The 25,375-nt window shown below is 38.6% G+C and overlaps 1 protein-coding gene across 3 annotated transcripts in view; it reads left to right on the plus strand.

The window, feature by feature from the left end:
* Positions 1–25,375, plus strand: part of CCDC148 (coiled-coil domain containing 148) — an 85,853-nt gene that overhangs the window by 31,748 nt on the left and 28,730 nt on the right. For all 3 annotated transcript variants that reach the window (XM_085304321.1, XM_085304323.1, XM_085304322.1), the window contains 2 exons: positions 2,545–2,683; positions 4,222–4,428. In XM_085304321.1, the coding sequence (XP_085160447.1) occupies positions 2,545–2,683; positions 4,222–4,428 (346 nt within the window). The remainder of the gene's footprint in view (positions 1–2,544; positions 2,684–4,221; positions 4,429–25,375) is intronic.

Here is a 25,375-nt window from a genome sequence, read left to right on the forward strand (position 1 = left end):
TAGATGAGGGAAGAGCAGTGGACATTGTGTACCTTGACTTCAGCAAGGCTTTTGACACTGTCTCCCATAACATCCCCCTAGATAAGCTCAGGAAGCGAGGGTTAGAAGAGTGGACAGTGAGGTGGATTGGGAGCTGGCTGAAAGGCAGAGCTCAGAGGGTCGTCATCAGTGGCGTGGAGTCTAGCTGGAGGCCTGTGGCTAGTGGTGCCCACCAGGGCTCAGTACTGGGTCCCATCCTGTTCAACTTCTTCATCAATGACCTGGATGAGGGGACAGAGTGCCTCCTCAGCAAGTCTGCTGATGATACCAAGCTGGGAGGAGTGGCTGACACACCAGAGGGCTGTGCTGCCATTCAGAGAGACCTGGACAGGCTGGAGAGCTGGGCGGAGAGGAATCTCATGAGGCTCAACAAGGACAAGTRCAGGGYCCTGCATCTAGGSAAAAACAACCCTAGGCACCAGTACAAGCTGGGGGCTGACCTTCTGGAGAGCAGCTCTGCAGAGAAGGACCTGGGAGTGCTGGTGGATGACAGGTTGACCATGAGCCAGCAATGTGCCCTTGTGGCCAAGAAGGGCAATGGTCTCCTGGGGTGCATCAGGAAGAGTGCTGCCAGCAGGTTGAGGGAGGTGGCCCTGCCCCTCTCCTCAGCCCTAGTGAGGCCTCATCTCGAGTACTGTATCCAGTTGTGGGCTCCCCAGGACAAGAGAGACATTGAGCTACTGGAGACAGTGCAGCGCAGGGCTACGAAGATTATCAGAGGGCTGGAGCACCTGCCCTACGAGGAACGGCTGCGAGAGCTGGGCCTCTTCAGCCTGGGGAAGAGAAGACTGAGGGGGGATCTGATCAATGTGTATAAGTACCTGAAGGGAGGGTGTCAAGGGGACRGGGACAAACTCTTTTCAGYTGTCCCATGTGACAGGMCAAGAGGCAATGGGCAGAAATTGAAGCACAGGAAGTTCTGCCTGMAYGTGAGGGGGAATTTSTTCCCTRTGAGAGTGAYGGAGCCCTGGCACAGGTTGCCCAGASAGGTTGTGGAGTCTCCTTCTCTGGAGATMTTSAAGGCCCACCTGGATGCAACCCTGTCTAMCATGMTCTAGGTGACCCTGCTGAGCAGGGTGGTTGGACTAGATGATCTCCAGAGGTCCCTTCCAACCTTACTGATTCTATGATAAGTTAAGAAAAGTAGACCTCAGTCCAACTACATGGCAACTTGTAACAGCAAAACAAGCCAGTAGAAAAAAAAAAAGTGGTATACATGTTACCAGGAGAGTGGGCACCCTTATATGACAGTACATTACTTGGAAAACGGGTTGTTAAACTGGAATGTTGTATCTTTGCATTCTTGAGATGTCCTTAGGTGAAGCTTTCGGTTTTTATAAGAGGTCTAGGGATATTTTCTTTTTCCCTCTTTCAGTGTTCCAGAATATTGTACAAATGTTGGTTATATATTGTTTCTACTGTCTAAAATCTTTTGAAGGGAAGTTAAATTGATTTATTATTTTTAAATACTTATATTAATTGTTTACTCTATAGAAATTATAATGTTAGATGGTATCACAGAATCTAGTTTAGTATTAATTACATATAAGCATCTCACATAAAAGCAGTTTGGTTGTCTTTTTTTAAATATCTGATATTTCTACCTACACAAGGATAAAAYGATCCTAATATCTCACAGAGTACAACGCTATTAAATACCAAGACACCACTAGTGGCTGAGGAAGTCCAAGAGTTGCAGACAGGTGGAGACTGCAGGAATTTGGCAGTGGAAGTGGAGACAATGGGGTTTAGATTCATGTGATTACTCTGTAATTTTCTCAAGGCTTTTAGCCACTTTTGAAAACAGATTACTGGACTCAATAGACCTTTTGTTCTGACTCAGTATTGCTTCTCTCATATTAATGCTGAAAATAAAAACTTGGCATTCATCTCTACAAGGTAAGGTTGAGATTGAGGATAAAATCTAATATCCAGTCCTATGTTACTGTGTTTTAGTCTTGTGTTAAATCTTGCTATTCTGCTGTTCTGAAATACATGAATGTATACTGACTATTACACCTCCTATTTTAAATGTGGTAAATCTTATGCTTTGGTGATATTATTTTGGCTCTCAGTAGTTTGTTTTTAAACTAACTTATTTAGCTGCATGCCGATATGAGATCATTTTACTGATACTTAGATACAGGTTCTGATCRCTTTCCTTTTTTCTTGTATTTTCTATGTAACATGACTATTCATTAATGTAATTTATCTGAGAAAAATATTATTATTCCTTAATAGAAGGTCAGGTTAGAAAAGGAGTAGTTAATTTAAATAGTCACACAATAATGGTCACATTAGAAAAGTGATATAAGTGTTTTCCTTGTTTCATTAGAGTAAATTTCTCAACTCTCATCCAGCATCAAGTTTGCAGGGTCAGGCTGGTGTCATCAAGCACACTTAAAGGTTAGGTCCTTTTTTAAAAAATAAAAATAAATAAAAAAATCCAATCTCCTTTTTAAAGTTTTAAGTTATATTGGGGCTTATTGTTTTGAATTTCTGTAGGAATATTAACTGGAAAGATGATGATCAGTGGATTTATCAGACTGTTATCCGCCAGTATCCAAGTGATCTTCAGAAAAGAAGGACTTTGTACCTTGATGTGTTGCAGAAATATCTTCCTCACAAATCTAGGCATGATCTGGTCAGTGGTCTTTTAAATACTAGATCAGTTATATAAATTCTTCTATAGAGTGTATAGTAAGCACTTGTATTAAAGAATTGTTTATGAAAGTTTTTTTTATAATAAAATTTCTTAATTCTAAAAGAAACTTTATTTTGTGCAAGGAAGAATGGATGTCTCTGTCTTTAAAATGCATCATGAAAATCTATTACTTCTTCAAAATAAGCACTGTGGAAATTTTATAGTTCCATTTACCCTTACAGCCAAATTCACTAAATTAGTTTGCTAGTATTGCTTTTGCTGTAAGGGTTTATAGTTATGTCATGCTCTTCTGGTTCTCTGGTTGTTATTTTTATGAGGAAGTACAATATTGTTGCACTATCTAGGGCTAGTTATTTTAATTRGTCTATGGCACATGTACCTGAGGAAGAATGGAAAGTTATCTCCTTCTATCAAGAAGCTACTTTTATTTGCATATGCCTTTCAAATTGATTGCTGATTCCTTTTATACTCCATAATGAAAATGCACAAAGCAGCTAATGGAGAAGCTCAGTTCAAGGCCAGATCACTTCAGGGTATTGTAGAGAAAGTTGGAATATTTTCTGCCTCCACATTCTTTAGACCACTACTTCCTTATGTTAGAATAGTGCGTAGATTATGCGTAGTTTCACAGAAGTTCTTGTGGATTTCAGAACATCTGCATGTGAGAACTGGGCTAAATAATCATGTGCATTGCATGTGTATTTAAAAAATATAGCCACTATTATTTGGCGTTCATCATTCTTTGAAGCTTTGTTAAAATTTAAAAATCCTGAGTTTTGGATCACAATTCTGCTTTGAATCAATAGTGTATGTACTAGCATGGCAAATACAGAAATATTGAAACAGTACTAAGGCTCTATTCTTAAAATATTTGCATTATATTAGCATAACTAAACTTTAATCCTTTTATTTCTCCTCTCTGAAGAAGAGAATATCATTGGACAAGCACTGAGTRCTTGATCTAGTAGTGGATCACCAGAGAGATCTATTTTTAGAAGAGGAAGGAAAAAAATAAAGAAATTAGGAAAGAAAAAATAAAGCTAATTCTTATCTGTACTATATTTKTGCAACTCTTAAGTAGAGCTCTATTTCTGTAAAGAAGATAATTAGCTATGAAGAACCTAATCTTACAAAAAGTGTTCAGTATCTCCAAAAATATACTGAAAGTATCCAAATTGCATATTTATGTTTGCMTAATTTAGGGTAAGAAGGGACCATTGCATTTCATTCCAGAACTGTAGTTCAGAAAAGAACATGGGGATCTCAGGACGCTAAAGTGCTCTGTGATACAGGCAGAGAGCAGGGTAAGGCTGGGGTGCTACCGCTGCCTGTCAACGTTGGGAGGTTGCAGTGTGCTTAACACCCGACAGAATACTTCTGGGCCCTAACTTGTGGATTCCATAGGAATATTATTGTAGTAATAATTAAAACAATGACGTTAAACGTTTGCAAAATAGAATTGTTTTATTTTATTACTGTGTAGTTTTAAACGTTCCTGAAATGTTTTACTTTTTTAGGTCATTCATGAGAAAGCCTGGGATCGTTATCGTTTCACTAGGAATCAGCGTAAACTTTTGATATTAAATTGGGCTCAGGCTAGGAAAGCCTTTTTACTTAAGGCAGTGACCACTGTTGCTGAAGCCTCTGCTGCTCATGAGAAAGAAGTAGTATTGGCTAATACCAGACAAAAGCAACAGGAGCTCTGTGCTGATCTGAAAGCAAAGGTAGGCTCAATTATAAATTCACCGTGTACATTCATTTTGAATTTGTCAGTAAAGAACAGATTTGTAAGCAAAAACCTTAAAATATTTAGGAAAAGAAAAGCTAAGTGAAGGCGCATGTCACAGTCCTGGTTTTACTACCCTAATTTAATTGTTTTGTGCAGTTACAGGAAAACCAATTACAATACGTTGGCAGAGTTTAGAATGTTTTGTGAAGCCTGACCTGCAAATGGTTTTGAGGTTGTTCTCTTTCATCGCCAGTAGACATCCTTGTTTCATACTTGTTTTACCATCTCTTCAACTCAGCTTGTCTTTTGTATTGACTAAGACTTTGGTTCCATCCTACCTAGCAGGTTTTAGGCCATAATATGAGTGTCATACTGTGCATATAATCTCTGTAAGACTGCGATTACATTTCTTTTGACGGATTTTTGAGCATCATCTAAGAGTTTGAACTGGGAGCACAAGAATTACTCTGTGGTTTACAATATGAGAGAGAGAGTAACAAAGCTCGCAGGGTTAGAGGTCTGGCACCAGATGCTTCGGGTTCTTGTTTAACCTTGGCAAAATCACTTAATGTTTTGGTTTCTTCCTCAACAAAATGAAATTGATACCTATATCATGAGAGATTTACTTCATCTATGCTTTTAATATTAGAATGCTCAAGAGTGGATTGATTCAGCTAGTGAAACATTTGTAATCACYGTCACCATTTTTTTGTATTAATATTAGTCTGTTTTCAGAAAATAATGAATATCTACCTTTCTGTTTATTTTTAAGAATGCATGCTTTCTAAGACCTGAACTGATCTCACAGCTTGTTTGGCTTTGTTATGGAGATTTCACAAATATTCTGAAAGGTGTTTTACTGTGTTAACGTGGGTGGAAAAGGGGATAATTACTCTTCTGAACATGAAAAATGTGTTTGAACTGCTCTCTGTGGTTTTTCCACTTGCATAGAAATTAACATATGAAAGCATAGGTAGGGTATTATTCTCACTTTACTAATATTGTCTTTGTTGGACACTTACCTTTCAGTGAAATATAAAGCTGTTGGTTTTAGTTTTATACAAATGGATATTATTAAAAGACAGTGCTAAAGCAGACTCCCACTTCGGGCTACATTCTTCAAARTAATTGCTTTGGATTACAGAATTGTGAATGAAATTAGAATGTGGCTTTCTGCACAAAACATCTTTGTCTAGATCTTTAACCTGATGCACTTAATGTCTCAAATCCTCCTCTTCCTTGCTGCAGAAGCTCAGCGAGTTTTATTATAAAGTCAGCTGCGCTTCTTCTAGTGGATTGGTTCTGGATTGAGATCTGGCTTTGAATGAAACATTCTGTAGTTGTTCTGACATACATCACCTGGAGTGAGTTTCTAAGGACCTTCTGAGTACTCTCCTTTCTGCACCTCTCATAGGTGCACATACACGTAAAATGATGAACTGATTGTGTGTCAGTGAAGAGATTCCTGTGCCTAGCCACATCTGGAAAATGTTCTGTCTTTGTAAGRTCACTATACTAGCATAAAGTTGACTTTTAAGTAGTAGGGGCTTGAATGCAATGTTTAGCCTGCTAGAGTTTTGTGTTCTCRTAACTCATCTGTTTATTAGGGATTTCTAGTTCTTCAGATTTTTATCCTTCTCAGAATGCTGCATCTAGGGTAAAATACTAGAGTAATCCTATATTTTAATKAGTATTTTTCATATTGAGGATAGTTTTGGACTATAGTGATAATACATAAAGCTGCTGTCTCCTGTTTCTGCAGTCGTCTTTTATTGGAGGGTTTGAACATGAGCACCAGAGTTGGAAACTGTCTGGGCTTGACTGGGTGGGCAGTACTCCAGAGAAGTTTTCCAATACTTGCTTCCTTTCCARGGATCCAGAAACTACAGATTAACTCCTACAGCAGACTTCCCTGGAGCCAAGTGATGCAAGGAAGGATTCTGTAGAGTTGTTTTTCCCTAGTTTCAGGTCTCTCTTTTTTGGAACTGCTATGTGTCTCGTGCCTGCAGTAGCAGAGCTGGAAGGTCCATTTATTCCAGATTTGGGAACTTCGGGAGCTGATCTTTTTGCTTTCTCTGCCTCTCTGCCTCTGCCGTCCTCCCCCTTCCCCCCCCCAAAGTAACACAAAAGTGTTGGAGCTGTTATGTTGGCTTTCATGYTGCTTAAGATTCTTGCTGATCCATTGAACAGTGTGTGAAAGTTTAGGTTCTGACCTCTTGTTTCCAGTAACTTGGAACTTCTTGTAACTTAAACCTATTAGACTTTTCAAGGATTGCTTTCGATCAAAGGTGACTTTTAAAATGTTGAAAGTTTGATCAAAAACAATTCACTTATTTCCCCAGTAAAGAGGAATGAAAAAAATACCTTTTTTTATTAAAGGAGGAAATGATTGTGACCTTACTTTGAACAACTCTATAGCTGAAAGGGCTAGGGGATGAAAGCTGAAATTCAGCAAGGAACTAGCAGTTTTTCAGCAGATATGGTTCTGAATGTATCCATATTTTTTGTTTGGATTTGACAGGTAGTATTTGAAAACTGATACTTTACACAGTTTTAGTTCTTCTGAAACATGCTATAAAAGAATGTTATGCTGTTGTAAGTAGCTGACAGCTACTTACAGCTACGAAAGTAACTCTTGGTCTGTTGAATTCATTTAAAACTGATTAAAAACCCATCCTCAAATATTATAGGAATCTATAGATGAGGTAAAAAGTGAACTTGTTTCAGTAATGGAATGAGTGTAGAGCTGGAAACCAGAAAATAGAGTTGTGCTCCCACTTTTTCTTTTTTGTCATTGATTGACTTAATTCTTTGCATTTAGGTAAGCTTATTTTAAGCAAATCTTATTCATGTGACCCCTTCAAGGGGAAATATAACTATAATAATAGCTTGGTTGTGCAATAAATTCTAGGTATGCTTGTGAAAATATGCATCCTGAATGTAAGAGATCTAAATCTTCTTCATTATACTAGCTAATCTCAAGAGACAGTCATTGCACTTATGCTTATTTACAGCATCTGTAAAATAAAGTTAAAACACACACTTCCTGCAAGAGCTACATTTGGAAACAGTTTTAGAAATGCAAAGATCTATTGAAATGCAGAAGATCTGTTTTGCAGACAGAATATTTGAAAATACATGAAAATTGTAATGGCTTGTTTAAGCAGCAATTAGTGATGAGGACTGGGAGAAGTCTAGGCTCTGAATATGACACCTCATTTAACTTCTCAGTCACTAAACCAGTTAGCCTTTTTAACATACTCTGTTTGAAAGGGATATCTTATTGTAAATTTCTAGGCTTCTTGGAGTTTTGGGGGATTTTTCAAAAAAGTTTTTCTTTCTCTGGATGTAAAAATCTTTCTTCTTAACTGTACTACAGATTTAGCAACACAAAAGAGAAAGAAATGTAATTTTAATATGTGACAGGCTATGTTAAGGATTTTTTTTTATTATAGTAAGTAATAATCACTAATAACACCTAACTTTCATGTAGCTCTTTTCATCTGTCATCTTGAAATCATTTTTACAAAAGATTATAATATTTTTATTTTCACTGTTACAGCTGATAAAAGCAGTGTAAAAGCTGGGACYAGAACCATATCCCTTCAGTCTGATTCTTTACATCCAGAGAATACTTATGATCACAAAATGTTTTATTCCTTCAGGGTAAAATCTGAATCTTGCAAATGGAGAAAATGAGACATAAAAACTGCTAATCTCCATTTTGTAAATGTGGCCAATAAGATAACAAAGTGCTAAGTGGTTTGGTCATGGATACCTGGTAAGCTTCTAATACAGCAAAGGATAAAACAAGGAACTCTGGAATTCCGGTTCTGTGGCCATTCACCCAAACATGTTTGTCCTCTTAATAAAATTATACAAGAGTCATACATCTCTGAAAAAGTTCTTAATATGTAAAAGTTATTGGAAATGTGTGAATACATAAATTTATTATGTATTAGAAACCAAGCATATTTAAAGTGGAAATATGACTAAAGCAACAAAAACAGCGTAAGCTTTCTACTGTAAAAAGCAAACAAACAAATTAGAAACAAAAGGGATAAAGGAATAACAAGCAGATTAAATAATACATTAGCTAAAATGCTATTTTAAATGTATTAAGAGGAACTATGCCATCTGTGAGGCTCTAGGCCTTGTGACTGACAACAGGTGAGCACAGCATCAGGAAAGTTAAATTCATATTTATAGCAGTTTTTACTTGGGGAAAGATTTCTAAAATTCTTCCTGCATGTTCCATCTCACACAAGATCAGTGTGTGTCCTTAACAGAAATCAGAGCCTCTAAGGAGGAGTCGCAAAACAACTCAAGAAACTCAGGTGAAATAAATCATGAGGATCATATGGTAGTGATCTGAATGAAATAAAATGTGAAGCGGATAGTACTAGTGAGGATATACTGTGTATCCTTAAAGAGCAAATGTTCCTCATACATATCTTTAACCACCCTCTGCCCCCAGAAAACGAGAAAAACAAAAACATGGTGGGGTTACACCTCAGAAAAGTAATTGAGAATCATTCTTCTTTGGTATGCTTTATACTGTGTGGCTCTAACCAGTTTCATGGTTCTGTTGCTGACACTGTATTTTAGTAAAATTCCTCTTTCTAAGCAACATGAAACAAATTATTGCTCTATGTCAAAAGGTAGTTTAGTAACAGGAAACAAATGAAGTGAGAGAGTGATCTTTTAAGAGAGCTAGGGTGCTGCTTCACAGTCCATGTTTGAAGGATAGAAGTACTAGCTGTTCTGCAGTTAGAAATGCAATCAAAGTGTTCGCCTGTGCTCAAAACATTCTTTTTCTGTTGAAAGTATTTTAAAGTATTTGCAATTGAGTTCTTTTCATCTTCATATGCACCACGTTAAAAAGCACAGTCAAGGGAAAACCTACAGCAGTCGATAAAAGGGCAGCCGAATTTCCTTTATATGATGCGTAGGGTGGGCTCTTTCTTSTTTAGCATCAAGCAATCTCCTTTCCTTCTGTTAAATATTTGCTTTCTCTTTTTGCTTTCCAGCATTAATCCCCACTTTAGTGCTAAATTCTCTTGCAAAAGATTGCTTATTTTTGGAAAGCAGCTCATGCATTCCTTATCCTGGCAAAAACTAATATAAATTAATTTCAAAAGAAGAATGGTTAGGTGGAATTAACTGGGATATTACAAATTATAAGAAGCATGTTGCAAATTTGGGGGTTAGGTTTAGCTCAGTTGGTTAGAGCATGGTGCTAATAATGCCAAGGTCGTGGGTTCAATCCCCGTATGGGCCAGTTTTCCCCGTGCTGAGCAGGGGGGTTGGACTAGATGATCTCCAGAGGTCCCTTCCAACCTTACTGATTCTATGATTACCTTTCTTCTACTCCCTTTGTGTATAATGAGAAGAAACAGATTTAAATTGAATAATATATCAGAAAACCTGGAAGAACTGTACCTCCTTATTCAGCATATAGTCAAATCACTGTCTTGAATGATATGATAGCCATAGGATATCAAAAGTTGAAATATTGCAACAACATTTTTTTAAAAAAGTCTAGGTAGCTGTCAAATCTAATGCTTTGGCTACAATTTGATCATTTTGCAGGGAAGAGGTTTTCTTTAAATGTATAACATTGCCTAATTAGTGAAATATTTAAAAGGAGAATTTTCTTTTTCAGAAACACTGAATATTGATCATTGAATTAGTTGGATCTATTTGATGTAAACAAGAAATATAAACAAAATTTAATAACCTAAATTTTAAATACATATGCTCATTCAGGAAGTATGTGGTGAACTTAAGAGTTGTAGGACACTATGATATTTCTCCAAAGTGGATGTGAGCCAAATATCCAAGATTTTAAGCCTCACCAAAGGTAAGTCAACCCTGACTCAAAGTACRTTTTTAATTTAGAGCTAGTAAACTTGGATTTACTAGTTTGAGGTCAGCATAGCATTGAAGAGTCGCACAGCTTTTGGGCTGGATCAAGCTCACATGCAAGTAGGCTTGAAGAACAGGCAGAGACTGTCTCTGTAATTTTTCCTTGCTTTTTTCTCCCTACTTTCTTTTCCCCCTTTTTCCTATGGCTCATGTACTTTATTACGTGATCTGTTGTTATTTCTGCTTGTATCGATCTCTCTGTTGAAATCTGTTGAAATGTTCTCTGTGAACATTTTGTCTGAGGACAAAGCAAATTCAAGGGGGTACCACCCCACAGTGCTTGTTCTTACCTCCTGGTGTAGTTCACTGCTCTGAGTTGATGCAACCATGAGGCCGCAATGGAAAGGCAGAAAATGTTCTTATAACTTCACCCTCTTTTGTTCCACACACAACAAAAGTGATTGATATTAAGTTCTCTATATTTTAAGCTACAAGTGAAAAAGATAATTATCCTTTTTGCTAATTAAGGAAAAGATATTAGAGAATACAAAAATAAATGAAAAGATGGTCATTCTGTCACACAGATCTGTACACTGTATTTCAGAGGGCTTTGGGAAATACTAATCTGAGAGAAACAGAAGTTCAGACACTATGTGTATTTCCTGTTTCATAAATTGTTTGCAATGTAATGTATAACTGCACACTTTCTTCTCAGACAGTTGTTAGCTGCATACAATATATTTCAAGTTTGTTAGCTGCATACAATATATTTCAAGTTTGATAACTATGTGAGGCAATATATAGGTAAGTGTGAGTGATCAGCTTACATAATTACTGAGCTATTAGCTGAGCCACAGTAGAGGACTCCCTGTACCATGCCACTTGCATGGAAAATGAGTTAGTTTACATCACCTTCATAGTTTATTGAAGGTTTATGAGTTTATGCTGATAACATACAAATTTGAAAAATGCTTTCATGATGATTTGAGTTTGATAGGTTTTATCTTTATTTGGGAAAGGCTGCAAGCAGTCAGTCACACAGCTGCTTACTACAGTTAAGTTGACAAGGAGAAGCTTGTTTACCTGTAACTCAGCTGGATGTGGCTCTGTCCATTCTTCTGAGGAAGCTTATCACCATTGCATGCCTAATCTGAAATATTGGGCATAAATGGCAGGGTTTCAGTAGCAGGGGGTGCAGGGGTGATAAGGCCATGGGAGTAGGCCATGGACTACACTATGCTGGCTCTGGACCCACGTAAACAAAAACTTCAACTAACAGCATGGCCTTCAGCCCAGGCATATTTAAGAAGGTGCAGCAGGTGACATTGCTAGGGACGCAGCTAGAGACATGGTCTTGGAAGGAGGCACTCTACCAGAGGAGGTATACCTCGGAGGGGTCTGTGGCCTGCTGGTGATGCCCACTGGAGCAGATATGCTGCCAAAGTGGCTGCACCAGGGGAGGACTCTGCTGGAGCAGATGAAAATAAGAAGCAGAGGAGGAAAACCAGTAAGAAATAAGGAGGGGCAGAAYGAAGCTGTCCGCACATGATCCCAACCTTCCGTGCTGCCCTTTGTGTCAACAAAGGAATTGGGATGGACTGAGTATAATCCATGGCGAAAACAAGGGCAACTGAGACTAGGAAAGGTGAAGGAGAGGTATTTGAATTAAGCTGAGTCTGGGGACAAGAAAGGAAAGCAGTTTCTCTAAGTTTTTGTTTAATATTTCAGATTTTCTCAGTACCCAAATCAGTGATTGAAAGTTTCTGTTAATTGGCAGTAAATTGAATTACATAAAAATTCTCCAAGTCGAGATAGTTTTGTGCATGACATCATCTTAGTTTGTAAGCAGCTGTGAATAGGCCTGCCAAATAAAGAGAAGATGATGGTGTGGTTATCTCAGAGGCTTAGGTAGTGTCCGTGAGGAGCTGCGTGGATAGCTCAGTACTGTCATGGGAGTGGGTTGTGTTTCAGTCTATGGTGTTAGGATTAGTTTGAAGGAGTCATATCAAAGTTGTCATTGGGAGTCATTAATGAAGTGAATGAAGTAACAAACCAATGAATAAGCAAGATGCTAAATGTTATCAAGCTAATTAATTAAAATGAGTGGTCCCACCTACTGACATCTATTACAGCTTGGATGAAGCAAGTGGAAGGAAGAGTGAAAATTTCACGGCAGTACTTAATAAATTGTAATCTTTGAAATAATTCCTCTCTCGTACTCGCATCTATCAGGAAACCAAAACTGACTGTTCACTGAATAGCAGGACTGATGAAGTCCTACCTCTGTCTTTTTATTCTCTTACCCAATTCCTCTGCATGAACTTCAGTTTCTTCTTTATTCCTGTCAATACCTGTCTAGACAAAAGATAGTATGTGCTGTTAGTGGCTACTATGTATTGATTGCTTGGTCAGTACGTATGTGCTGATTATCATGTCAGCCACTGCCAATGAAACTGAAAAAGTCTGGGCTTTGTTTTGTTTGTTTGCTTTTTTCTTTAGCTCCCTGGGACATTGATTAGATCTTGCTCCTTTACCTGACTGCTAAATTTGAGGAAGCTTGTACGATCTTACTATACTTCAGACCTACATGTATCTGTCAAATTTAGTTGAAATTGTCCAATGATCTCTGAAAGTCCTTAGGGGTGGATGATCAGACAGGCAGGCAGATCACACTAACCTTATTTTCTTAGGAGAATTACCTTCCTACTGGAGCCAGGAAAGTGACACCTCAGGCAAGTGAGCAGAATAATTCACATTAAAAATTTCCAAAAGTAGTAAAGGATCAAAAGAGCTGTTCATAAGACTGCAGAAGGAAATAGAAGAGAGAGTATATGAAAGGACAGCAAATTTAGGTGAATAGTTGTAAATAGAAATGTAATTTTAAGTTAAGCATATGTGAATATTTAAGGCAGTCTACATTATATTTAAACATGTTAATAAAATGTTGACGTTCCCCGCTGTAGGACCTTTTTTTGCTCATCATAATAGTGACTGACGAGAGAAGAAGTACAAACACAGGCTGCAAAAACTAACCTGATTGCACATTGTCTTGAGCAGAGATGCTGTGACAATATTTTAGCTCGCCGGCACTGAAACTGATCCTATGTTGGATTGCAAGGTTAACAGCTACCAATCCTAGCCCTCGTGACTAAGTTTCTTAACTGAAAAGTAATGCATCTTTGTACTGGTCAGGTTTGAAAGAGGGTTGTGCTCAAATGTCTTTTCTCCCCGCATATCTCTTTTTCAGACTTGAATATTTTTATAGCTGAACAAAACTTTTACAGCTCTATTGATGACCAAAGCAATTATTTTCATCCGTTTTCTGATTTTTGGATAGATTTTATGGAACAAAATTAATTCTGATGACAGTAGCATTGCTTTTCTTAATTATTTCTTGTAGACAAGCAAGCTACTCAAAAGTATTGAACAAAATCTAGTAGGAATGTGAACTTTCAGTGTAAATCTCMGAAGATAACCTCATTCTGACTATAATTAGAAAAAACAAGCAAACATTATTTCTTAATTACTTCATTACAAAATATTTTAATACAAGACTTTTCATAAATCTCATTAATCACAGTCAGAAGTAGAATACCGTTAGTTTGTACTGTTTGTCTGGTTTGTCCTATTAAGCCTTATAGAGTCTGAACATGATTCCACTTGCTGTTTGAATGTCTAGTGTCCCTTAAATTTCATATTTTTTGTGCATGCCCAAGCCATCTGTAGAGAGCATACTCAACCATGACTTCCTGAGAGTGTCAGAGTTGCTGTGCACGTGTTGTGGAGGCTCACGTGTTTGTTTCTGGGAGAATCTTTTGCAATTCTATTCTGGAGATAAAAATGTTCCACAACATATATTCATTTCGTTTTGCCTACTTCCTACCAGAAGGTCTTAATGGTTTGAGTAGTGGGTATAGAGTTTGTAATAGGAAGAAACTGTGAGTGAATACAAGTAAGTTTGCAAACTTTTTTTTTTTTGAAGAAATGCATTACGTTTGAGTTGTCATTGAGTAGACATTTCTATTTGATTAGTGCCATCACRTCTAGTTTTGTAAGAGTAGTGCTGTCTTGTTTGGGTAGAGGGATAGTGTGGTGGTTATCACATCTGCTTTACATGCTGAAGGTCCTAGGTTTAAGTCCCAATGGAACCAGCACCAGGAAATCTTTGGGAGGTTGGACTAGATGATCTCCAGAGGTCCCTTCCAACCTTACTGATTCTGTGATTGCTCTGTTCCATTTGTAAAATATTTGAGGCTAACAGATTCATCATCCCATTAACACAAGAGAAACTKGTGTTTATTTTCTATTAATAGAAATCACTTGCGTAAATCCTTGCTCTTCTACAGGGGATAGATCTTTAATTTTATATTTTCCTCTTCATTTCCTTCCTTCTTTTCTTGTAAATATTTCCTTTATTTCCCCCTTAGAATGGGAAGGAGGCACTCAGGCAAGAGACATGCATCAACAGGCACCACTGTCTGAAGTATTCATGAGTAAGCTGTATTGCAAGTGAAGAGGCTACATTGCTAGTAATGAAAGTCACCTTTTTATGAATTTTCCATGTTAATCTTCTAGTTATCTCAGTTTCACTTCACTCTTTGGCCAGTTCTACAGTAGATAAAAAGTAATGACCTTCTCTTGTGTTGAGAAATAAAAACTTTACCAAATTCACTAAATCATCTTCATTGAGTGAGTGATGTGTCCAGTAGGAACTGAACTGAGAATAGCCTTATTAAAGATACCTTGTTGCAATCCTAGAATTCTTTGTCTATGACTTTTTATACCTTTTAAAAATAATCTCTTACATATGTTTTTCTTAATTCTCTATTTTAATTCTTAATTCAAGAAATGGATGGCTCTAAAATGCACTTTTCTTTGTAAACAGAATTCCTATRGGCACCAGCCTGTTATGAGGCTGCAGTCCTTTTCTTAAAAACTTGAAGGAAAAGTGTCATGGTTGTTTATAGATCCAAGRTGGCAATTAAGAGGCTTCTCCCCACCCCATATGTTGTAGCTGCTTTCTAGAAAAATGGAGAGGTATCCCAAACTTAACACAAATGGGATAACTCTCAATTCAACTCTCATATTCAGTGAAAAACAGGGTGTAAAAGCTGGGCAAAGATATAATGAAGTTGGGAAGGAGAGTAAGAAAGAAGAGGAGCCTGTGCTGGGAATAGGAGATCATTTGTTTGTTTRAACTATGGACATTTCTCGTTGTGTTTTTGGACTAGTCCTGAGCTTCCTCTTTTCTTTTGTGCTTCATACAGATATTGATTGCAGTAGCTGTAAGAAAACCTTAGTGTGACCTGTAGCCTAGGGGGCTCTTTAACTTGAATACTTGAATAAGCCTAAGGACAGGGAGTGGATGCAGATTCCCATGCAGTTTGGAACTCCTTCTTTTCAAAGGTTATTTAGTGGTTCTGACCTATTTGGAATCTACATGGACAAGCTTGTTCTATGTTTTCAAGTGTACTAAATTTGTATCTAACTTCATAAGTTTAAGCTGAGGCTTAGTCATACAATAGGAATTTTATTGCTACTTATACCAATTTTTGACCCAGTTGACATGCACAATACTGTGCAATGCTAAGCTCAGGCAGTCTGCACTATCTCACCTGTGAGGCAGGAAATGAGACTTCCTGGCTGTTTGACTTTGCTGGATTTCCTACATGCTTTGCAGAACTGCTACTACATACATTTGTCCCACAGTTCTCAGATATAGTTTGTAGATGCACCCTATTCATTGTTTTATGTGTAGAATTATTTTTATATTATATTCCTTGAAACCGTATTTGAATATGTAGTCTTCTTGTAATCACATTTCAACATTTCTGGCCTTGCAACACTGATTGCTACTATTGCTTTTACTTGCACAGTGATTCCACAATAAAAGTGCTGATTYTTTTAGTAGCGCTGAAATAATGTTGTCAACTTACTCATACTAACTTTGCAGTACTTATGTCACTATGTAGCATCTTCAATTGTGGAYGTACTTTTCTTGAAGAAATCCTCTAAAATTTTTCCTAGGAATTCTTAGAATCAGTCATAAACAGTTCAATAAAGAGAGAGAATTGCATRCTGTAAGAAAAATAAGGAAAGGTRTGCAAAAATATTTCAGGAAATAATAAGAATCTGAGAGATTYCTGAAAGTGCTGTTGGAAGAGAGAGCTGGAAAGGATCAGAGTGGGGATATCACGGATTTTATTCCGTCCCTTTCACTTACGACTTCCAGTACCAACTTTATTGCACAACCAGTAAGATTATTGGGAATTCTTGCTTAGAATTTGAATTCTATCTGCTTATAGTATTTGTAGTGCATTTTGTGGTTTGTAGTGTATTTCTGCCTTCTTTTCCAAGGGCGATTTTGCTCCAAAAATGACTTTTATTATACAGACCCCCTCTACACCAGTGGGTTGCTCTGTGTTCCTACTTGTTTAGCTGCTAGAAGGAACTTGATGCTAACTCCCTTAGCATGACCCTAGACAAATTTAAGATCTGTTATATTGTAAGCCAGTCTTATTTAAAGAGAAGACCTTACATGGTGCAACTTCAGCATATATTAACTTAATAGGCATACCCAAGAACAGTCTCTCAAAACTTTTGTMGTTAAAATAGATATGTGTAGTGTTAAGTACATGGTAGAATGCATTACTACTATTCAGATGTTAAAATGAAACAACTAATTTATTGCCTTAGTTTATAGCTTATGTTACATTATTGTAATATGCAATATGAAATAATAAACTGAATATAGATATGTACCCATTCTGTTCAGCACAGCAATTTAATAATTCACTTGGCAAAAACTCCTCTCATAACACACAAACTGTGAAATATATTTGAAATGCCAATTGTAATTAAAAACTTTCAGAACTTAATGTTGGTAGTGGTTGTACTGCTAAAATGTAAGCCTGTTTGTGAAACAGGCAGTAGGGGATCCAGCTTTCAGTGTATTTTTAGTATTAGGTTTAACAACTGAGATTTTTTAATATKTAAAACAGAACACTTGATGTTGACACAATAAAGTTTATCCTTCTGTTTTTTTGCCATTAGGAATGAAGGATTGCAATCAAGAACACACTAAGTTTTTTGTGTGTGTGTTCTGTGGTCCCAGATGACTGCCTTAGTGATTCAGAATTATTKTTCAGCATTTTTTGTTGTTGTTGTTTGTTGGATCTATATAATACTACTTCTGGAGGGAAAACCTGACAAATRCAGTGGATTTTCTTGAAAAGCAAAAATTAAAGGAACCATTGAAATTCAGTGTCAGATCATCACTTCTAAACAGAAAAATGTTAGCAATATGGAAACGCATGCTACAGAGATTCCTCAACTACTACGCTCCATTTCATTGCCTGCTCTTTGTTGTTGTTGTTTGTACTGCAGCAGTGCACAGAGGCTCTCAGATAGGAGTAGGTTCTCACAGTGCCAGGTGTTGTATAAACACACAGTAAAGTGTAGTTTGCAAGGTAAATACAGAGGCAGGCTTGGTCTSAATAAGAGGCTATGCTCCACATCCTTTCTTTTCATGAGTTAAGGTAGTTTAGTTCCTAATTTTTTCAGCCTATGACTATATGGATAGGGAACTGGTTTGGGAATGTTTTCAATCTGGCCTATGTTTTCTTCTGTGAACTGTGCTCCCTGGAGACATTCCCCATACTGGACAGTCTGGCCCCCTGAGTAATTTGGGGTGGGAGACTAAAAATGCAGAGAGAARATTTTAATCTTCAAATGTGGTTTAAGAATTAAAACACTTTGACATTTGAATTAGTTATTTATTTCCTAATTTTTGGAATTTCTTATGTAATATACAATTTTAATTTAGTTCAACTCTGTTAAGAATATTATATGCTAGACAATTTTAAATCTTGATGTGGGGAAGGCATGGCATAACGSCAACTTAGTGAATCACATCTCAAATATTTTGCAAACAGTGCTTTTCTGTGTTTGTTTATTTTTCCTTCTTTTTGTTGAAATAATGAATCGCTTTTTAAAGGAGGTGACTCCTCTTTTGCCTTAAYGAAAAGGCACGGATTGGATGAACGTGAGAGAGGACAGTGATAAGGTAAACTAATTTCAAATGCAGCCTCCAGAAGAGACTAAATGAATATTCTGGGAAGGTATAATACAATGAAAATTTCCTTACTTCTGTCCTATTAGCTATGTTCTTGATCAATAATGGGCTCATGCATTTTAAAAAAACCTAACTAGATAAGATTAAAAATGGAAAATAAATTCTACTCACCGAGTAAATTGGCATCAAATCACRTCAGTAGTGATTTAGGGCAGATAAGCACTAAATTATTGGTATGATAGTATATCAGCTTTGTTTGGGAAATTGTTGCATAATTAATGTTTTGTCCATTGAATGAAGTTATTTGATRCTTGGTTATGTTCATTTATTTGTGTGAAACCTGTTGGAAATCTAGATTGTGTCCCARTATTGATTTCTGTCTTGGATCAAAAAGGCATTAAGAGAAGACCTATGTGAATGTAACCAAAGAAAGTGGTTRTGACCTGTCATGAGATTAGTGTGTAACATATATTTCATGCAAACAATTCCTAACCAAAATGAAAGAATAATTAGGTCTGACATGATTTTAGACTAGATTAGTATCCGCAGTCTGTGTTTACTGCTTTATTTATTATTATTTGCTTTTCTTTAATCTGTTGTCTTGCTGACAAACTCTGAGCCTGTTCTCAATATCTGTTCCCATTCAGTATTGCAGAATCACAGAATGATCAAGGTTGGAAGGGACCTCTGGAGATCATCTAGTCCAACCTCTGCCCACCTGCCTCCTCAAGCAGGGTCACCTAACATTGCACAGGATCACATCCAGGTGGGCCTTGAATATCTTCAGAAAAGGAGATTCCACAACCTCTCTGGGCAACTTGTTCCAGTGCTCCGTCACTCTCATGGTAAAGAAGTTTTTCCACATACTCGGATGAAACTTCCTGTGATTCACTTTGTGCCCGTTGCTTCTTATCCTGTCACTGGAGGCAACTGAAGAGTCCAGCCCCATCCTCTTGACATCCTCCCTTCAGATACTTACATGTTTTGATAAGATCCCCTCTCAGTCTTCTCTTCCCCAGGCTGAAGAGGCCCWGCTCTTGCAGCCTTTCCTCATARGRSAGATGCTCCAGCCCTCTGATCATCTTTGTAGCCCTACACTGGACTCTCTCCAGTAGCTCCATGTCTCTCTTGTCTGGGGAGCCCACAACTGGACACAGTACTCGAGATGAGGCCTCACTAGGGCTGAGGAGAGGGGCAGGGCCACCTCCCTCGACCTGCTGGCAGCACTCTTCCTGATGCACCCCAGGAGACCATTGCCCTTCTTGGCCACAAGGGCACATTGCTGGCTCATGGCTGCCTTGTCATCCACCRGCACTCCCAGGTCCTTCTCTGCAGAGCTGCTCTCCAGAAGGTCAGCCCCCAGCTTGTACTGGTGCCTAGGGTTGTTTTTSCCTAGATGYAGGRCCCTGTACTTGCCCTTGTTGARCCTCATGAGGTTCCTCTCCAGCCTGTCCAGGTCTCTCTGAATGGCAGCACAGCCCTCAGGTGTATCAGCTACTCCTCCCAGCTTGGTATCRTCAGCARACTTRCTGAGGAGGCACTCTGTCCCCTCATCCAGGTCATTGATGAAGAAGTTGGTGTTAGGTTTGCCTAAAYGATCTCTAACCCGATCCTTCTCAACCAAGGGAAAGTGTTGCTTTCTCTAGGCTTTCTCTCTTGTCTCTGTGATCCTGGATTCCTGAGGGCTGGTCTTAGCAGTAAATACTGAAGCATTCAGCAACTCTGCCTTCTCTGTATCCTTCATCACCAGGGCACCCACCCTGTTCAGTAGCAGGCCCACATTTTTSCTAGTCTTCCTTTTGCTAATGATGTATTTGAAGAAGCCCTTGTTGTTGTGCTTAACATCTCTTGCCAGGTTTACTTCCAAATGGGTATTGGCCTTTCCTAGTCCCATCCTTGTATACTCTGAAAACATTCCTATATTCCCCCCAAGTGGCCTGTCCCCCCCTTACACCTTCTGTGTACTTTCTTCTTTTGTTGGAGTTTTACTAGGAGCTGCTTGCTCATCCATGCAGGTCTCTTGTCCCCTTTACTTGACTTCTTACTCATTGGGACRCACCATTCTTAAGCTTGGAGGAAGTGATGTTTGAATATTAACCAGCTCTCTTGGACCCTCCCTTCCTTCCAGGGCCTGAATCCATGGGATTCCTTCAAGCAGGTCCCTGAAGAGGCTAGAGCTTGCTCTCCTAAGTGCAGGGTTGTAATCCTGCTGTTTACCCTGCTTCCTCCTTGCAGGATTCTGAACTTCACCATAGAATCATAGAATTGGTAAGGTTGGAAGGGACCTCTGGAGATCATCTAGTCCAACTCTCAAATGGGTGGCTCATACAGGGATCAAACCCGCAACCTTGGCATTATTAGCACCATGCCCTAACCAACTGAGCTAAACCTAATCCCTCTCGTGGTCACTGCAGCCAAGACTGGCCCAACCCTCACATCTCCAAACAGCCCTTCTTTGCTGGTTAGTACAAGGTCTAGCACACCTCTCCTAGTTGGCTCCTCTACCCCCTGTGTCAAAAAGTTATCATCAGTGCTCTCCAGGAGCCTACTGGACTGTTTATGCCTGGCTGTGTTATCTTTCCAGCAGATATCAGGGTGGTTGAAGTCTCCCATGAGAACCAGGGCCTGTGATTGTGAGGCTGCTTCCAGCTGTCTGCAGAAGACCGCATTGATTTTGTCTTGCTGATCAAGTGGCGTGTAGTAAACACCCACAACAGTGTCACCCGTGTTGGTCTGTCCTTTAATCCTTAGCTGTACGTTCTTGATTTGCTCTTCATCCATCCCGAGGCAGAGCTCGATACGTTCCAGCTGCTCTCTCACATAAAGAGCAACTCCACCACCTCGCCTTCCTGGCCTGTCTTTCCCAAAAAGCAATAGCTATCCATGGCAGCATTTCAGTCATGTGAGCTATCCCACCATGTCTCTGTAATTGCAGATCATGGCCCTGTGACTACACACACGTCTCCAGCTCCTCCTGTTTATTCTGCATGCTGTGGACATTGGTATATTGTGCATTGTGTTAATCTGGAAAATCTGTCTTCTCCTCCTCCCATCCTTCCTGCTCACTGGAAGGACTGAGGAGAAAATGACCTGGGATCCCAGACCTTTGACCATCATCTCCAGAGCTCTGAAATTTTATTTGACTCTTTGACGGTTTCCAGTTTGTCCTTCGTATCGTTAGTGCCCTCATAGAAGAACAGCAGAGGGTAATAGTCTGATGCAAGGACAAGCCTTGGCAGTCTTTCCATGGCATCTTGTATTTGAGTCCCTGCCAGGCAGCAAACCTCTCTARACAAGTGGTGAGGTCAGCAGATAGGTGCCTCTGTCCCCTGCRGCAGGGGATCACCCACAGCAATCACTCACTGCTGCTTCCAGGTGTTCCYGCAAGGCGTGGGGTCTATCAGCAGAGTTGCTTCCCTTGAAGTTGTGAAGCCAGTATTTCCAATGAAGTTTCACTGAACTATAGCTTATAATGAGCCTAATTTAATGGAATCACCATGCWAACTAATATTTGAAATCAGATCACTAAAAAAGTTGTCTGGTTAATAGATAATATCTGGAGAAATTTAGTAAAGCAGAGAAAAGATTATCAGACCTGGAAAAAAMTGAAGCTGCAACGTAGTATGAGCCCACTTACATCTCATTAGCAAAGAGAATTAATCTGAGGATTAATTTACATGTCTGACTTTTAGCAGTCATTTCAGTTTAGAAAATCCCAAATAAGATATTACAGAAATCTAAAGTTTCTTCAAATGTCTCAGCAGTTTAGCTCCAGCAAAAAAGTAGAGTTTTAATAGATTTCATTCACTTTTTGTTTGTTGTTAGATAGTAAAGCTTCATGAGGATATTTCCGTTTCAGTCAGTTTCCTGGACTTTTCAAAAGTGGTTTGTGAATGATCATACGTTCCTCCAAGTTCATTTTAAAAACATTTTTGTTTAAGCTTATTAGTGTAGCAAGTGAAGTAACTGAAAATTTTAGCCTTTTGTTTTAGATTCTTATGCTGCTAAAATGTCTSTGTGGACTGCTCAGAACTACTAAATAAAAATTTCCATTTAGACAAGCACTTTGCAATACAAGTTTCATGCTGTGAGGAAGTTTTCATTCAGGTATTACAGCTAAGCTCCAGAAAAACAGGGTCTTATGAAAACTGGCACCTTCCCTCTAAAAGTTTCTTACAGACTAGACTGTACAATTATCATCTTATGKAATCCTTGTTCTATTTTCATTATTGTTCCATACTTCTATTTAGATAGAYGGTTTAAAAATTGTAATTAGTTGTTTTCATCAAGAATTATACTAGGTTTTCTGAACCCTTTTTCTGCTGACCTCTGCTGACTTTTCCATTGGAAATGATCTGCTTTAGAGTACTGTACTGCTATTGATTTCTTTGCCCACCTGCTGGTTTTCTTATTCTTGTAAAGCTTAGAAATGTCATAATCAGATTGTCATTCTCTCTGCATGAGACGGACCCAAACCTGCTGCCTTCCTCTGCAAGATCTGTCTGATAAACATCTGTTATGTAGCATTTTTTGCCTAACTCTTCGCTTACCCATTTTCATTCTTGCCAAGCWGAGCAAATTGTAGTGGCACCAAATTGCTGAGATTCCATTTAATGCTGAGTTTGCTCTGTGTCACAACTGTAGTAAACTCTGAAATATCTGAATGCATCTTGCATTTGATGAATGACTGTTCATAACCTCAATCGTTCTCTTCAGAACCTCAATAATACTCTTTAAGGAAAATATATTAGATCATTCTCATCTATTTCCTTTCCTTCCATTTTGGTAATGTCCCTACACTGAACTACATGATGAGAATCTTTGCCTATTTCTTAAGAAAATRTACACTTCTGTTATGCCTAAAAAGCATAGCTAGAAACCTGATCCTTTTTCACGTAACTTACTTTACAAGGACTACCATAAATTTTACAGCATTTACATGTCTCCTTAATGTTTTTAACTGGTAAAGAAACTTACAGAAATATTATCTCAGATGTTAGAAGAGGAAGACTGAAATCCCARAAATGAATTTTGGAACTGGTATGGGAGAGTAACATGAGGACTGAACTATAAACAAATGTTTCATACACAAGAATAATTCTTTAACGTTCAAGAAWAAAACAGTGAGGAACAGAGAAGACATTCCCAAGTGAATATCGTAACACTGAAAGAGTCACTCTTCTACTTTCCTGGTGATTGTCAAGTAGAACAGCTGCAATGCTGTTTTCATCAATGACCTGGATGAGGGGATGGAGTGCCTCCTCAGCAAGTTTGCCAATGATACCAAGCTGGGAGGAGTGGCTGATACACCTGAGGGCTGTGCTGCCATTCAGAGAGACCTGGACAGGCTGGAGAGCTGGGCGGAGAGGAATCTCATGAAGTTCAACAAGGGCAAGTACAGGGCCCTGCATCTAGGCAAAAACAACCCTAGGCACCAGTACAAGCTGGGGGCTGACCTTCTGGAGAGCAGCTCTGCAGAGAAGGACCTGGGAGTGCCGGTGGATGACAAGGCAGCCATGAGCCAGCAATGTGCCCTTGTGGCCAAGAAGGGCAATGGTCTCCTGGGGTGCATCAGGAAGAGTGCTGCCAGCAGGTCGAGGGAGGTGGCCCTGCCCCTCTCCTCAGCCCTAGTGAGGCCTCATCTCGAGTACTGYRTCCAGTTGTGGGCTCCCCAGACAAGAGAGACATGGAGCTACTGGAGAGAGTCCAGTGTAGGGCTACAAAGATGATCAGAGGGCTGGAGCATCTGCCCTATGAGGAAAGGCTGCAAGAGCAGGGCCTCTTCAGCCTGGGGAAGAGAAGCCTGAGGGGGGATCTGATCAATGTGTACAAGTACCTGAAGGGAGGGTGTCAAGGGGACGGGGACAAACTCTTTTCAGTTGTCCCGTGTCAGGACAAGAGGCAATGGGCAGAAATTGAAGCACAGGAAGTTCTGCCTGAATGTGAGGGAGAATTTGTTCCCTGTGAGAGTGATGGAGCACTGGACCAGGTTACACAGAGAGGTTGTGGAGTCTCCTTCTCTGGAACCTGGATGCAAGCCAGCCTAACACGCTCTAGGTGACCCTGCTGAGCGGGGAGGTTGAACTAGATGATCTCCAGCAGTCCCTTCCAACCTTACTGATTCTATGATTTTATGAATGCCAGGGAATGAAAAGGCCCTGATTCACACTAATTTAGAAACGATKTTGCTCACTTCAGTTTTTTTAAAAGCTGGGTACAGGTCCCTACCTCAAAGTGTTTTGTTATTTCTGCAACCTGGAATAATTTTAATTGTAGATGTGATTTCATATTCCTTTATACAGAATAAAGCATTGAATGTGAATCTCCAATATCCTACATAAGAGTGCTCAAGGTATTTGTGGTATGGCAGTCTTGATTAATCAGGTCATAAAACATATATATATGWTTTGGAAACTATTTGGAAAATACAACTTAAAGTCATTAAAATATTTGGGATGACCAAAAGCATGAAATCTTGGGAGGAATATACTTAGCAAAATATGTTGCTGAGTGTTTCTGTTAATAACCTTTTTTGAGGAACTGAAGGTAAATGATTTGCATGCAGGATGTATTCAGGTAGGATCAATCATTTAGTTTTTGTGATTTTTGTTTTTTTAATAAGAAAAAAGATTTAATGTGGATACTTAGAACTACTCATATTRCAGTACTTATGTTTAAGTGGTATTTATTGTAATATGTCATTTCTCATTAACAGAAATTTTTTTTTTGAAAAAGTGTTCTGTATGTTCTTTAAGTCCTCAGTCTGCCCCTCAGTTCTTATAGAAACTTAGCATATATGACTTTGACAGGTTAAAGATTTTTTTTTTTAGGGTTATTTTGATTTGGGGGAAGAGAATTAGGATAAAGAGATTGTTTTAGAATTGCCAAAATTCAGCATACAGAGATAGTGAAATGCAGTAAAGATGAGAAAATAAAGRCAAAGTCCTTTAAAATCTTTTTACAGAAAGCTAGATGAAGAATTACTGAAACATTCCTCAGA

The sequence above is a fragment of the Rhea americana genome, unplaced genomic scaffold (genome assembly GCF_003343005.1).
Source record: "Rhea americana isolate MKP2758 unplaced genomic scaffold, rheAme1 scaffold_206, whole genome shotgun sequence".
In the NCBI taxonomy this organism is placed as follows: Eukaryota; Metazoa; Chordata; class Aves; order Rheiformes; family Rheidae; genus Rhea; species Rhea americana.